At 40.3% G+C, this 14,910-nt stretch overlaps 1 protein-coding gene across 1 annotated transcript in view; it reads left to right on the top strand.

Moving 5' to 3' along the window:
* The window catches only part of Col6a5 (collagen type VI alpha 5 chain), a 100,576-nt gene extending 85,884 nt beyond the window's left edge, over positions 1-14,692 (top strand). Inside the window, exons 37-40 of the mRNA XM_076868198.2 lie at positions 1,846-2,535; positions 3,947-4,043; positions 4,746-4,990; positions 14,673-14,692. Of these exons, the coding sequence (XP_076724313.2) occupies positions 1,846-2,535; positions 3,947-4,043; positions 4,746-4,990; positions 14,673-14,692 (1,052 nt within the window). The remainder of the gene's footprint in view (positions 1-1,845; positions 2,536-3,946; positions 4,044-4,745; positions 4,991-14,672) is intronic.
* The last annotated feature ends 218 nt before the right edge of the window (positions 14,693-14,910 follow it).

Raw genomic sequence — 14,910 nt, 5'->3', positions numbered from 1 at the left:
TCTGGAGATCTGCAGGTGGTCTCCCTGGATTGTTCAGCTGAACTCTGATAGCATGAGCACGTGAGGAAGTCACTTGAGCCTGGGGAAGGCACTTGTAAGGCATATAGTGCCAATCACTCACACAGGGCCAGCAACAGTGCCTTCCCCATCTGCAAGCCTGGAAAAGCCCATAATCCACAGAGTAATGAAAGAAAACCTCAGAAAGGCTTTGCCTCAAGATTTATTTATGTCTTGCCCTAAATTAAACACTGCTCCAAACTTGCTTAACAAATCACAACAGCAAGACCCCAAAGGATCACACTGTCTCTATGCAGCTTAACTTTCTCTAAAAAAAAGCAGATGAATGCTTATGAGAATCCAAATGTGTCCCACACCTAAGGAACATTGCAACATCTGGCATAGAAAGGTGCACAGACATGGCCCATAAAGCATAATGTAATCCCCCAAGCCAAATGAGAACTGACATAAATGTTAACCTTAGCAGGAAAATAATATTAAGACAGTTATTATGCATATTCCATGTTACAAAGTCAAGTATAAACATGGAAGATACAAAAAAAAAAAAGAACTATATAGAATTTGTAAAGATGAAAACTGTGAAGTCTAGGATGAACAGTACCCAGGGTGGGAGATAAATGACAGGTTAGATTTGGCAAAACAAAAAGAGTGAATTCAAAAATGTAGCAATAGAAATGATCCAAAATGAAACACAGGGGAAAAAAGATTGAAAAATACAATGAATATCTGTGAGTTTCAATATTCTTTCCAATAATTGATAGAAAAGGCAGAGAAAAAAATCAGCAGAATATAATAGATTTGAACAACTAATGTGACCTATTTAACATTATAGAACACTCTGTCCAACAACAGAATGCACATTTTTTTTTTCAAGTGCACATTACACATTTGTCAAAACAGACCATGCTGTGGGCCATAAAATAAAGCTCAAGATTTTAAAAGATTCAAGTCATTCTATTGTATATTCTCTGATCAAAATAGGACTAAATTAAAAATCAACAACAGAAAGATCTTTGAGAAAGATCCTCCAAGTATTTGGAAACTAAATAAAGTACTTTTAAACAATCCATGGTCAAAGAAGAAATCAAAAGGGAATTAGAAAGAATTTTTAAGTGAATGAAAATCAAATTAATATACAGAATTTATGAGATTCCACTAAAGCAGGAAGTTTAAAACATTTAGACCTGTACTGGTAAAGAAAAATGGTTTCAAATCAATGACCTCAATTTCTATTTTAAAAACCCAGAAAAGTAAAAAGAAGATAAGCCCAAGGTAAGCAGAAGAAAACAATAAAATTTAAGTAGAACTCAATGAAACAGGATAAAACCAACAGAGAAGAATCAATAAACCCAAAAGTAATTTCTTTGAGATCAATAAAATTGATAAACCTGTAATCAAATTCACCAGGTTGGGGGGGAAAGACATAAACAACAAATATCAGAAATGAGAGAAGAAGTATAGTCAGATATTAAAAAGATATTAAGGGAATAGTATGAATAATTTTTGCATATAAACTAAACAGCTTATGTGAAATGCCTTTCTTGTGATGCAAAAATTACCAAAGCTCACTCGGTAAGAAATAATCTAAATAGCATAAACATATTACCATCCAACTTGTGTTGAATGGTAATAGCTCTGTTTGCACTTTGTGAAGATGGATTTGGAGAATTTGTGTGACAATAAGTACTGTGATCAATTAGTGATGTCTGTCATGGGTGTGGAAATGAAGCATGGTGATTCTCCAGGTCATGTATTTGCCATCCATACCTAGGAATTTCAAGCTTATCCTTCTACTAAGAAGAGTGACTTGAGTTAATTGTGTTGCAGGACTTGAAAACCATGGCAGAAAAGAAGAACCAGGTCTTACCTCTGCACCTGGAGATGCCTCTCTTCAAGAATATTACATGGATGTGGCTTTCCTCATAGATACTTCCCAAAGAGTTGGAAATAACGAGTTTAAGGAACTGAAAGCTTTTATAGCCTCAGTGCTTGATTACTTTCATATCGCCCCAGATCCACTGACCTCCACCTTAGGAGACAGAGTGGCTGTCCTGAGCTACTCTCCCCCTGGCTATCTGCCCGACACTGAAGAATGCCCTGTCTACCTGGAATTCGATCTGCTGACTTACAACAGTATAGACCAAATGAAACACCATCTCCAAGACTCTTTCCACCAGCTCAATGGAGACGTTTTTATCGGCCATGCCCTGCAGTGGACAATTGACAATGTCTTTGTAGGAACCCCCAATCTTAGGAAAAACAAAGTTATCTTTGTAATATCTGCTGGGGAAACCAACCCTTTAGACAAGGAAGTCTTAAGGAGTGTATCTCTGAGAGCCAAGTGTCAAGGCTACTCTATATTTGTATTTTCCTTTGGTCCTGTGCACAATGACAAGGAATTAGAAGAATTAGCCAGCCACCCCCTGGATCATCACCTAGTCCAGCTTGGCCGGATCCATGAGCCAGATTTGGACTATATCATCAAGTTCATCAAGCCATTTGTCCACTTAATCAGACGTAAGTCACTCAAGTTTTTTCTCTTCTATTGCTTTCCCCTCCCTCATTTTTTTTATGGGTGCATTGGAGTTTTACATAATGGTGGGATTTGTGGTTACATATTCATTTTCTTCTATTCCTTTTTCAATAGTTTTAATGTCTCTGTGTACCATCCATCAGCAGACTTAGTTAAATAGTCCTCATTTAAGTTTGGAGAGGAGAGATGTAAGTGAATAGGAGCAGTGAAAAGCTCAGAGAAAAATCCTAGGTCTTGTTGGCCTTGAACATGTTGCTGCACTTTCAAAGTTTTAGCCAGGAAATCCTCAAAAGGGGAAAAACTTTCCTTTAACCTTAATCTGTGAGTGTTTACTATGTGCCAGGTTCTTTGAACAGATTAGGTCATTTAATCTTCAGGGTGGCCCTAAAGGGAAATATTCATAATCCCTTTTGATAAGGAAAAAAATGTTGAGGTTCAAAGACATTAACTGCATTACTTAAAAGTTTAGAATTAATAATTGGTAAATTCTATGCTTTGTCCATCAAACTATACTTCAATTACTAAATCCTTAACAAGGTTTACTGCTAGAATAAATAATATCCAATTGCCACCACCCTCCACCTGATCAAAGGGCTTGTTTTTTTATTCTGTCACTATAAGTGATCTTTAGCTCTGACTTGAATTCTTATGAGCCATAGGCACAAATATCTTCTAGAACCTTGTCCCAGAAAACTAGCTCAGGCACAGCCACACAAAGGTTTTTCCTGGTGTCTTTAAACCTTGGGGCTCTGAGAGTCTGTTCTGCTTCTGTCTTTGTTTCAATTTTCTAGTAACACACTCAGTATCTTAATGTATCAAACAAGTGCTGGGAATCAGGAATGGGGTAGAGATCACAGTGAAGGATTGTCTCTAGCTTCTGGAAGTTTGCTAGGGTTTTGTAGGAATGCAAGCTTTCTGATACTCACAGAGTCCCAGGATACACAGCGTCCTCAGGAATCCTGGGATTTAAGAGTTACATTTAGAAGCAGGCAAAAAAATGGTGTTTTTCCCCCAACCCCAATATAAAAAAATTTTAAAAGGTAGACAATTTCAGTAGCAAATGAGTCTTCTAGAAAGATCCTCTCTTTCCAGAAAGAAAAAAAAAAAAATGGTAGGAGGAATCAAGAGATGCCCTTGAATTATATCACAAGCCTGTGACATATGGAACACAGGATTTTTTTTAAAATCCATTTACTTCTGTATCTTGTTGACCTGGCCAAGAACAAAGTATTTTAATGTCAGAGTGTGCCTAGTTTGTTTAGTCCCTTATAAAGTTAACTTTTTTTTTTTTTTTTTTTTGAAAACACTGCCAGTCACAAGGAAAAATGAACTGACCTTGGGTGACAGTCATAATGTGGAAGGGGAAAGTTTAACTAGCTCACTGTCTCTCTCCAGGTGCTATCAACAAATATCCCACCAAAGATCTGAGAGCTAAATGTGTGAACATCACCTATCCCAGTCCAGGGAACACTGGCATGGAAGACACTGTATTGTGAGTTAAGAAATCCCAAGTTTGGGGAATACTGTAACTGGAAAACAGTCCTTAAGAAAATAATGTGAAACAAATGCATTTTAGTTTTCAAGAAACAAGTTTTGGGGCATGTGAATGTGTTTTAAATGCTATGGTTTGTGATAACAACACGGGTATGCAGTTAGTAGCAGGTAGAAATGACCTACATTAGAAAGAACTGTGTTTGCATTTCTATTCCTTTTGCCAACAAACAAACAAACCTCTTCTTTGGACCTTATTAACAATTAAGTAAAAACTTTAATGTTGGGTAGTGCCAGAGCAGAAAGCTTATGATATCAAAAGTTGGAGCAGGAAAAAAAACATGAAAAATAAAATAACAAAACATTTGCCATTTAAAAAAAAGAAAATGCACATGAAGACAGGCAGGAAGGATTCTTTCAAATTTGACTTTGTAAAGTCTAACCCTAATTACTCAATAAAAATTCAGTGATGAACCCAGTTTTGGCTTGAAGTTATGAGATGGTGAGACAAATAGATGTCTAATTTCCCTTCAGAATATTAGAAAATTGCCCCTGAATCCAATTCCTTCCACAAATTACATTTGAACTATTCCAGTCACATACATAAAACGGATTCCTCGTATATTATCTGGATGTATTCACATTTAATCTTGCAAGGGACTCGACTAACCAATTTTTCATCTCTTTTTCTCTATCACTTCAGACTCATTCCCGAGGTCTATGAAATAGAGACAAAAAACAGTGAGCTGTTTGGTGAATTTGGTTCCCAGGAGCAGCATTTCTTAGTGTTAGGGAACAATCATAGCAATGATTCTGGGACCACCAGTGATGTGATCCAGAAGTTGTACATGCTCTTTTCACCTGGGGAATTGATGGTGAACGACAAAGAAGAGGCACATTCAGAAGAAATTACAGCTTCAGTAAATGACAAACAGCAAGGAGAAAAAGGTAATCTTGGGTACAATTGTTGAAGACCCTGCCGTACTTTAGTTCTTTGGATTTTTCCCCCCTGGTGGAAGATGAGCGGTGAGACTGTATTCAAGCAGGTGGAGATGACAGAATAAAAGAGAGGCTTATCACCTAGGGCTGCAAGGGTGTGTGTGGGGGGGCGGTCCCCAAAATAAGGAAGCAATACAACTCCAGAAAATAAAAAAAGGGAGTTAGTTGTGTTCAAAGCAACCAGAACTGCAAGAGTAGAAAGGCTTGATGCAGAGTTAGGGACCTCAGAAATGAGAAGCACACAAAAAAGGACAACAGATCTTGCATAAGCAGGAGGAGCCCTGTCCCCTGGGGCAGAATGGGGGTGAGGAGCCAACCATTGAGGTCTTCCTCTTTCCAGTTCAGCCAGGGTTTTCTTGGTTTGAGATGTTGGTTCCTTGCTGAGCCCTAGTTCTGATGGGGCTTTGAGAAGAAAAGGCTTCTGTGGTTCTGAGATCTATGCAGAAGCCAAGAATAGCTTCTTGGGCTGGGTGGGGGAAGGAGTCATGTCCCTGAAGCTTAAGGGAAAACAGGGGATGGAAAATGGGAAGCTACGATGGGCTCTAAAGAAGTCATCCACTGTCCTTGCTGAGTACCAGAACCATGTGGGAAATTATTTTAAAATAAACATTCCTGGATCTGCATTAATAATCTTGGGTACAATTGTTGAAGACCCTGCAGTACTTTAGTTATCTGGATTTTCCCCTGTTGGAAGATGAACAGTCAGACTGTATTCAAGAAGGTGGAGATGACAGAACAAAAGAGGGCCTTATATGGGGCTGGGGATGTGGCTCAAGCGGTAGCGCGCTCGCCTGGCATGCGTGCGGCCCGGGTTCGATCCTCAGCACCACATACAAACAAAGATGTTGTGTCTGCCGAAAACTAGAAAATAAATATTAAAAAATTTCTCTCTCTCTTAAAAAAAAAAGAGGGCCTTATCACCTAGGGCTGCAGGTGATACATGAAATATATGTATATATGAAAATATGCATATCCAATGACCCAGCAATTTTTCTTCATTGTGTAAACTCAGCAACAACAACAAAAATGTGTGTGTGTGTGTGTGTATTCACCAAAAGTCACACACTAGAATGTATACAGAAGCACTATTTGTAGTGGCTCTTAAGTGGGAACAAAATTATCCAACAGCATACTTGGGAAATAAATGTTGGTATATTTATACAATAAAATACTATATAGTATGTGTGTATAGTTCGAAAAAGTTTAGATAGTTACAAAATATTTATACTTAAAGATTATGTATACATAGTTTGAGATATGGGCATAATAGTAGATATATAGCAAGATTATATAACAAACTTAACAAAATGATGAAAAACAAAGGAAACAAAAACAGGGAAGTATGAAAAATATAGATAAAAAAGGAGAAAGATGTAATAAAATGAAAATTAAATGTGGTGTTTGTCAGCTATTTGTCACTTGTGGCTGAAACACCTGAGAATAACTTCAAGGAGGAAAGATTCATTTTGGCTTCTGGTTTCAGAGGTCTCAGCCCCTGGTCAGCTAGGTCCGCTGCTTTGGGTCTGAAGTGAGAAGGAGAGGAGCATGTGGCTGAGGAAAGGTGCTCAGCTCATGGCAGCCCAGAGAAAGAGAGCAGGAAGGGACAGGGACAGAGTCCTAAAGGCCACCCCCCCCCCCCAGTGACCTACTTCCTCCAGCCATGCCTATAGTCACACCCGGTTGTTCACTCAAATTACTAATTCACCAAATGGATTAATCCACTGATGAGGTTAGAACCCTCACGATCCAATGTTTCACCTCTGAACATTGCTGCATTACCAAACATGGCTTTTGGGGGGAACTGCCAGATCCTAAACCATAACAAATATATATACAATGAAATATCTGGTTCTGGGTGGAATGAGTCCTTTTTAGTTCAAACATGGAGTGAGTACATAGTCTCTCTCTCTTTCCTACTGATGATAACTAAAAAATTTTGATGAAATACAAAAGGCAACTACCTGAGGACTCTGAACAAAAGAGTAAAAGGAGGTGTACTATGAAGAGGCATGGTTTTTCCATTTTCTCTGTTCTTTTGTGACTGTATGCAGAGGGCAGCCCCAAGTACCAGGGCTGTGTGGCAACAGTGGGGCAGGTGGCTAAAATGAATAGTTACCCAGCTTTGTGCCAAGAGAAACTAGGAGAGGAGCCCCTATGTGTTAAAGATAGTAGAAGAGGGCTGGGGATGTGGCTCAAGCGGTAGCGCGCTGGCCTGGCATGCGTGCGGCCCGGGTTCAATTCTCAGCACCACATACAGACAAAGATGTTGTGTCCGCCGAAAACTAAAAAATAAATATTAAAAAAAAATTCTCTCTCTCTCTAAAAAAAAAAAAAAAAAGAAAGATAGTAGAAGAAACCTCATTTCCTCCCTTTTTCTCTCATTTGCTCAGAAGGCAGGCAGGTGGGAGCTAATTGGAAAGCTAGTTGACTAAGTTAAAGAGGAATTCTGTCTTCCTGGCCAGAGCAACTGGGAAGAAGGACCTTGTGGCCAACACGTGTGAGTGACCTGACAGAGGAGAGAGTGGGAGTGGGGGTCCTCACTTTATAACTGCATCCGGTGTGGGTCCCAGGTTCTCCCGCAAGCTCCTGTGGACAGGAGAGCTTTGAAATGAAAATTGAGATTGGAACCATTACCCACAGAAGGCAGTGCCCAGGACTGACATTCTGAATCCCTGTTGGGGTTGATTTCCTGCTAAACCCAGCAAATAGTATTAAATTCCCACAGAGACCATAATAGGGCTTGGAAATTACACAACATAATTTTCAAAATGGTCAAGATGCAATCCAAAATTATGCAATTTACAAAGAACCAGGAGCGTGAATAATTCCCGAAGGAAAAGATAATCAACAAAATGCCAACCTCAAGTTGATTCGGGTGTTGCAATTACAGACATTAAAAGAGCTGTTATAACTATGCTCCATGAGGTAAAGAAAAACACCTGGAAGTGAATAGAAACAAGAGATATTTGAGCAGAGAAATCGAGACTGCACAAAACAACCAAAAGGAGACTGTAGTACTATAAAACATAACGGCTGAATTTTTAAAAATTCTCTGGGTGGGCTCAATAGCAGAGCGAAGATGACAGAGAAAAGAGTCAAGTGAACTTGCAGAGAGGTTAACTATACAAACTGAAGAGAGGAAAGAGACGGAGAAAAATGAAAAGAGCCTTGGAGACTTGAAGAACAGTATCAAGATATCAAACTTTCACTTCACTGCAATTCCTGGAAGATAGTAGAAAGAGATTCATGCAGGGGAAAAAAATTTGAAGACATAATGACCCAAAATATTTCAAATTGGTAAAAGATATAAATTTACATGTTTTAAAAGCTCAATGAGAATCCGACTGAGGCACATCATAATCTGAGACAAATTATAAAGAAAAATCTTGAAGCAGCTGGAGAAAAACTATATGTTCATAATTGTAATATGAGGAAACAACTGTTCAAATAACCATAGATTTCTCATCAGAAACCACACAGACCCTGGAACAACTTTTGTTTTCTTTGAAGTGCTAAAGGAGAAGAACTATCTACACAGAATTCGGTATCCAGTGAAAATATCCCTCTGGAATGAGAGTGAGACAATGTCCACATTCTGAAATTAAAGACATTCTCAGATGAAGGAAAATGCACAGAATTTGTTGCCCATAGACCTGTTCGAAGGGAGAAATAGGGTGTGACAATCTGGGAATTGGACTGAGATCAAACAGCTGCTGAGTGGGCCGGTGGAGATGCGCTTGGCAGGCAGAGCACAAAAAGAGGCACAAAGGAGAAGTTAAGAGAATGTATTAGTCAGCTTTGTGTCGCTGTGACCAAAAGGCCTGACAAGAGCAATTAGAAGAGTTTATTTGGCACGTAGTTTCAGAGTCTCCATCCATAGACAGCTGACTTCATAGCTGTGAGCCTGAGGTGAAGCAAAACATCATGGTGGAAGAGTGTGACACCACGGGGGTGGGGGCAGGGGGGGGGAGAGAGAGAGAGAGAGAGAGAGAGAGAGCCTGCGCAGGTACTTGTGTGCACATGCGCTCCACCACCAGGGACAAAATATAAACACTAAAGCTATACCCGCAGTGACCTACCTCCTCTAGCCACACCCTACCTGCTTATAGTTACCACCCAGTTAATCCATATGAGTGGATTAACACACTGATGAGGGTGTGCTTCCCATAATCAAATCATTTCACCTCTGAACAGTTCTGCATTGTCTCACACAGGAGCTTCTGGGGACACCTCACATCTAAACCATAACAGTAACTGATGGGAAGGGAGGTTGACTGAGTATGAGAAAGTGATTCCAGGCACAGCTTGCCCATGTAAAGGGCGATACTATTCATAAGATAATTTTGTACATATGATTTCAGTGGATTCTCTCCAAAACCCTGTATGGGAGACAGGAATTATTATTCCTACTATGCAGGTGGAGAAACGGAGGCTCAAAAAGGCTTAATGCCTTGCTGGGGCATGACACCAGCTCCATCACTTCTAAAGCAGTATGCTTTCCCAGTGTCTGGAGGAAGGCATTGTGGGTAGATCAGAGGCAGAAGGGGTGGGCAGAAGAGGGGATGTCTTATTCTGCTCAGGCTGCCATAACACATGCCATATGCTGAGTGGTTTAAACAAGACTATCCATTTTCTCCTGATTTGGGGGACTGGAAGTCCAAAATTAAAGTGCTAGCCTATATGGCTTTTTGTTATCTGTACTAGGGATTGAATCCAGGGGAACTTGATCACTGAGCCACATCTTTAATCCTTTTTATCTTTTATTTTGAGACAGGGCCCTGCTAAATTGCTGAGGCTGGCTTTGAACTTGCGATCCTCCTGCCTCAGCCTCCCAAGTCCCTGGGATCACAGGCGTGCACCATTGCGGTGCAGCTGCCTACACGGCTCTTGATGAGGGCTCTGTTTCTGGCTTACAGACAGCCCCCTCTTTACCGTCCTCACATAGTAGAGGAGAACCCAGGTGTCCATTCCTCTTCTAATAAGGTCACCAGTTCTATAAGATCTGGGCGCCACTTTTCTGACCTCATTTAACCTTAATTACCTCCTTAAAGGCTCTGTCTTCAATATTATTGAATAGCCTGTTAGGACTTCAAAATATGAATAGGCAGGGCATGATTCAGTCCACAGCAGAGATTATAATTAAAAATGTAATCACAAAAAAGAGTCCTATAAATCCAGTGGTTCCCAGATTTGTTACTTTTAGCATCAGTTGGTTATTTTTTTGGGGGTGGGGGTACTAAGGTTTGAACTCAGGGGCACTTGACAATTGAGCTACATCCCCAGCCTTACTTTGTATTTTATTTAGGGACTGGGTCTCATTGAATTGCTTAGCATCTCACTTTTGCTGAGGCTGACTTTGAACTCATGATCCTCCTGTCTCAGCCTCCCAAACAGCTGGGATTATAGGTGTGCACCACTATGCCTGGCTACCTGGTTATTTTTTGAAAAATTTAAAGTCCAGCCCATGCCCCACATCAATTAAATTACATTTTCTGGGGGGAGAGACATAGGCATTAGGAATCATTAGAAGCATTCCAGGTGATTTCAATGTACAATCAAGTTTGGTACAAAACTGCTATAAATTCTGGTTGAATTGGTCCAATTGGATATCTCAAGGAGTTGTTGCTGAAAATGATAAGGTTGGTAAAATCAAAAATATTATCATTAAGCAAGCATGGTCAATACCATTCTTACTATCATTGTAAATAATTTCTTTCCTCCAAAAGTTTTGTGGGCCTAGGCACATGAGTGAAGTTGATCTACCAGTCTTTGCCTGGCTAGTGGCTCCTCATCTGATGTGTGGGGAGTTTAGGTTTGTTGCTTCCTTGTGGGGATACTGTAGAGCAGACTGAACAAGCAGAGTGGGCCTGCTGGAGAGTAGTTCTCATTCCTAGGAAGTGAAAGAGGGATTGTAAAATCTGGAAAAGGGGCTAGAGAGGGTTTTATGTGCAGGAAGGCACTGGTCTGTATGTTCCCTTAGGAGTTTTTAGAAGCGTGAGATAGGGCAGGTAGGGAACAGGGGAGGAGGAGTGACTGTAAAGCTTTGGGTGGTTAAGAAAGGGCATCCATAGAATTGCTCAAAGGGGCTAAGGCCTGAGGGGGCTCTTGGGGCTATCTGAATTCAGGTGAGGGCCAACGGTAGGAGATTGGGCCAGAAAAGCCTGAGTTCAAGCAAGTTTAGTGAGATAATCCTTGAGAATGCTGTTAGGCCTCTCAACCTTACCCGAGGATTGGGGTTGGTGGGGGATGTGGAGCCTCCAAGTGATGTTGAGACCTTTGGAGACTAGTTGAAAAATAGTCACTCCAATTTTCAAATTCTAAGTCTCAATGAGTCCAAGAAAAATTTTAAAAACCACAATTGATATTTTTCAAAGAGCCATTGGCTTCACATAGCTGGCCTAGCCAAATGTCACCAAACCAAGCTATTAGCCACTTAGCTCTGAGGAAAAGGATTGAAGACACCATCTATTTATAGATGTATGGTACGTAATTACAATAGAAAAATATAAAAAAACTTTTGGAGGAAAGAAATTATTTACAATGATAGTAAGAATGGTATTGACTATGCTTGCTTAATGATAATATTTTTGATTTTACCAACCTTATCATTTTCAGCAACAACTCCTTGAGATATCCAATTGGACCAATTCAACCAGAATTTATAGCAGTTTTGTACCAAACAAAGTTAGCTGCAGGATGACCTGGCCTCTCAAACCCTCTGTCTGGTTCTTTATCAACTATTTGCCTCAAGCCCAAATGCCCAAGCCCCTGCTCAAGGCTGAACACTCAACCCCCTGCTCAAGGCCGAACACGTAACCCCCCTTATGCCAACAAGGCAGCTTGCAGACCCAGAGACCTCATTAGATTTGAGCTATAAAAACTCCCTCCTGCCGGGCTCTCGCTCTCTTGCTCTCTCTGTCTCTCTTGTTCTCTCTTGCTCTCTCTCTTGCTTTCTCTGTCTCTTGCGCTCTCTCTCTCTCTCTCTCTCTCTCTCTCTCTCTCTCTCTCTCTCCTCTCTTTCTCTCTTTTCTCCTCTATTGCACTGCTGTAATAAAGATCTCTTGGTTGCTCTGAGTGTTGTGGTCACTTTCCTTTCAATATCAGCATCATCTTGGAACTCATTAGAAATGCAGATTCTGGATTCCTACTCCAGACCTACTGAATCAGAAACTCTGGAGATGGTACTTTCCAGGTGACTCTGGTGCCGATTAGAGTTTGAGAACCACTGACCTTGTGTTATAGATATTGAACCCAAATCAGCCTTTTTAAATTGGAGTCCTTTCACTGGATATTAATAGGTATTGGGGTGGGAATCATGTTTCTGACATCACTGATAAGTATGTGTCCTTCTTGCAGGACTTTTCATTGCTTTTAATGGGTAGATAGTTATGGTGATTCTGAGAGAGCAGCTATAGTTAAACCAATTTAACTTCAGGATCTTTATTAGGGGGCATCACATGGGCCTAGTGTTTGCAGCCACCACTTTTGGGAAACAATTGATAGAATGAATACTGGGGCCAGACATAGATTTGAATCCTTTTTCCACAATAACTGATTATGGGATCTTGGGTATATCACTTTGACTCTCTGAGCCTTTGTTTTCTCATCCTCATGGGGATAATAATAGACCTTATGCCATAGGCTAATGAAAGCAGTAAATGGATGTAAAGTGTTTCAAACAGCACTCGGCCTAGAGTAAAAGCTTCATAAATGTTAGTTATTATTTCAAATTATGATGACAGTGATAATAGTGATGAAGGTAAATGACATTAGAGCTGATGGCCATGGTGAAGAAAACAGACTTGGAATGAGGAGACCTAGGTGCTCGTTTTGGTCTGTCACTTACTAGCTTTGTGGTCTCTAAAAGTCACCGGATTGCTCTAGTCCTCAACTTCCTACTCCATATTGAGGAGTATGGGTGAGGGCAGTGTTTTTCATACCAGAGTATCTATACCAGCACCCAGTGGGGGACGTACAAAGATTTTCCAGGGCATGGATTTCTAAAAGCAAGACTTAAAGGGTGCTCCACCTGAGAGTAAACATTTGTGTCTGAGGAATCATGGAGGACCTTATGTCCTTTTATAGATGCTCCCAACTCCACACACAAGCAATGGTACATCTCCTGGATATGATTGTGGTGCTTTGGCCCAGATATGACCACCCTCCTCCATCCAGGGAAACATTGGAGATGGGGTGGGAGTTGTCACACCAAGAGTAAAAATAACAGTGAAAACCTATCCATCTGATTCATAAAACATGTCCAATAAAAATGTTTACTTTCTGACTTGATCGCATTACCAAAATTTTAATATTTATGCTGTTGTCATAAATCACAATCATAAATCCAGCTAGATTAAATCTTTAACACATAGAAGCTTAGAGTCATAGGAAAATTTTTGAAACACACACATATATTTACATGTATATGTGTATATTTTTCCTTGCAGAGAATTATGATCATGTAAACAGTAAGATTTTCAAGCATATGCATACTTTACAGTTAGAATGAAATTCGATGGAGGAAGTTAAACGGAAATATAAGTTTAAGGAGAGAAACGAGCACTATAATATATCTGCCTTTTAAACTTGGCATGTTTGCATATATTTTAATGGATAATGGCGGTATCAAATCACTGTGAATTTAGATTTCATTGAATCAGTTAAAAGAGAAATGTGGAAGTTTTATTTTTTATGTCAGTTTTTACAATACATCACAAAGTTACACATTTTCAGCTGCTTAAACTTGTTATGAAAAATAATCAGATGTTAACTTTAAAATGTGCAAGGCCAAGAAATACATTCTTCCTCCTTTGTGGTGGGTACATAAGTAAAAATGGCTGGAACCTCTCTAAGATTCTTAGGCCAGCTTCCCCTGAAGCCCACCCTGAGCTGAGACTCTGTGTGCATTGCAAGAAGCCAAGACAGGGCAGGAGCAGAAGCCCAACAAGGGTGTCATCTCAGCAAAGTCCCATAGAGGGCACCTGAAGCCTGGTCCTTCGAGGGAACTCAGGTGTCTGCGGTAGGCTGCAGTGATGTCCTGATGAGGCAAGGAAATTGGGTTTTCTTACTCTCTCCCAGATGACTAATTGGTGAAAAGCTGCCATAGGGAGGGACACAAATTCCAGGAGGGTTGTAAACCCCAGGCACTCAAGGCATGTGTAGTTAGATCAGCTCTGGGAGCTCAACAGCAGTCCTCTGAAGGGTAGCTGGTACTGATGCTGGAAGTGGTAGTGGCTGGGAGAGGAGGGAAGAGAGGGGCGGAAGCTGATGGGGGAAGAGATGCTGTCCCATAACGAATGCTATGAACGGATTCCGAGCTGAACCCTGACATTGTCTACATCACACATTCCTTCAAAAGCCTCTCTGATGATGCCAGATGCTAAATTTGCTGGGTAGGAAATTTCCAATCTTGAATGTACCATGGTCTCCCCATGGAGTGTACCTCCAGTTCTGTTTTTATATATTGCTCGTTTATGTCTATTATCACATCAGACTTTTAACTATTGAAAAATGGCAAAACTACTTGTGTTTGTTTCATATATGGCTTATATAGGAGGAGTGGGCTCTACAGGGAACATTTTAAATAAATACAGTAACATGAAGAGCAGTGTATATTTTTCTGTTTTTTCAGATGGCGAGGACACAAAATGATTATAGCAGACAAGAAGACGGCCCTTTGGGCATGTGTAATCCCCTGTGGTTCTAACCAGAGTACATGAATAATCCATTAGAAGTGGTATCAGGAATTTTCCTGAAAATGACTGTATAAAAATGACTGTGCTAAGTTTTGTTCTTGTTTTAAGAGTTTTTCTGAATAAAGACATCAGTGACCAGACCTGAGAAACTAGGATTGATGTCATTTCTCCTGA

The sequence above is a fragment of the Callospermophilus lateralis genome, chromosome 10 (genome assembly GCF_048772815.1).
Source record: "Callospermophilus lateralis isolate mCalLat2 chromosome 10, mCalLat2.hap1, whole genome shotgun sequence".
NCBI lineage: Eukaryota > Metazoa > Chordata > Mammalia > Rodentia > Sciuridae > Callospermophilus > Callospermophilus lateralis.
Note: the sequence above shows the minus strand (reverse complement) of the source record. Positions and strands in the feature narration are given on the sequence as shown.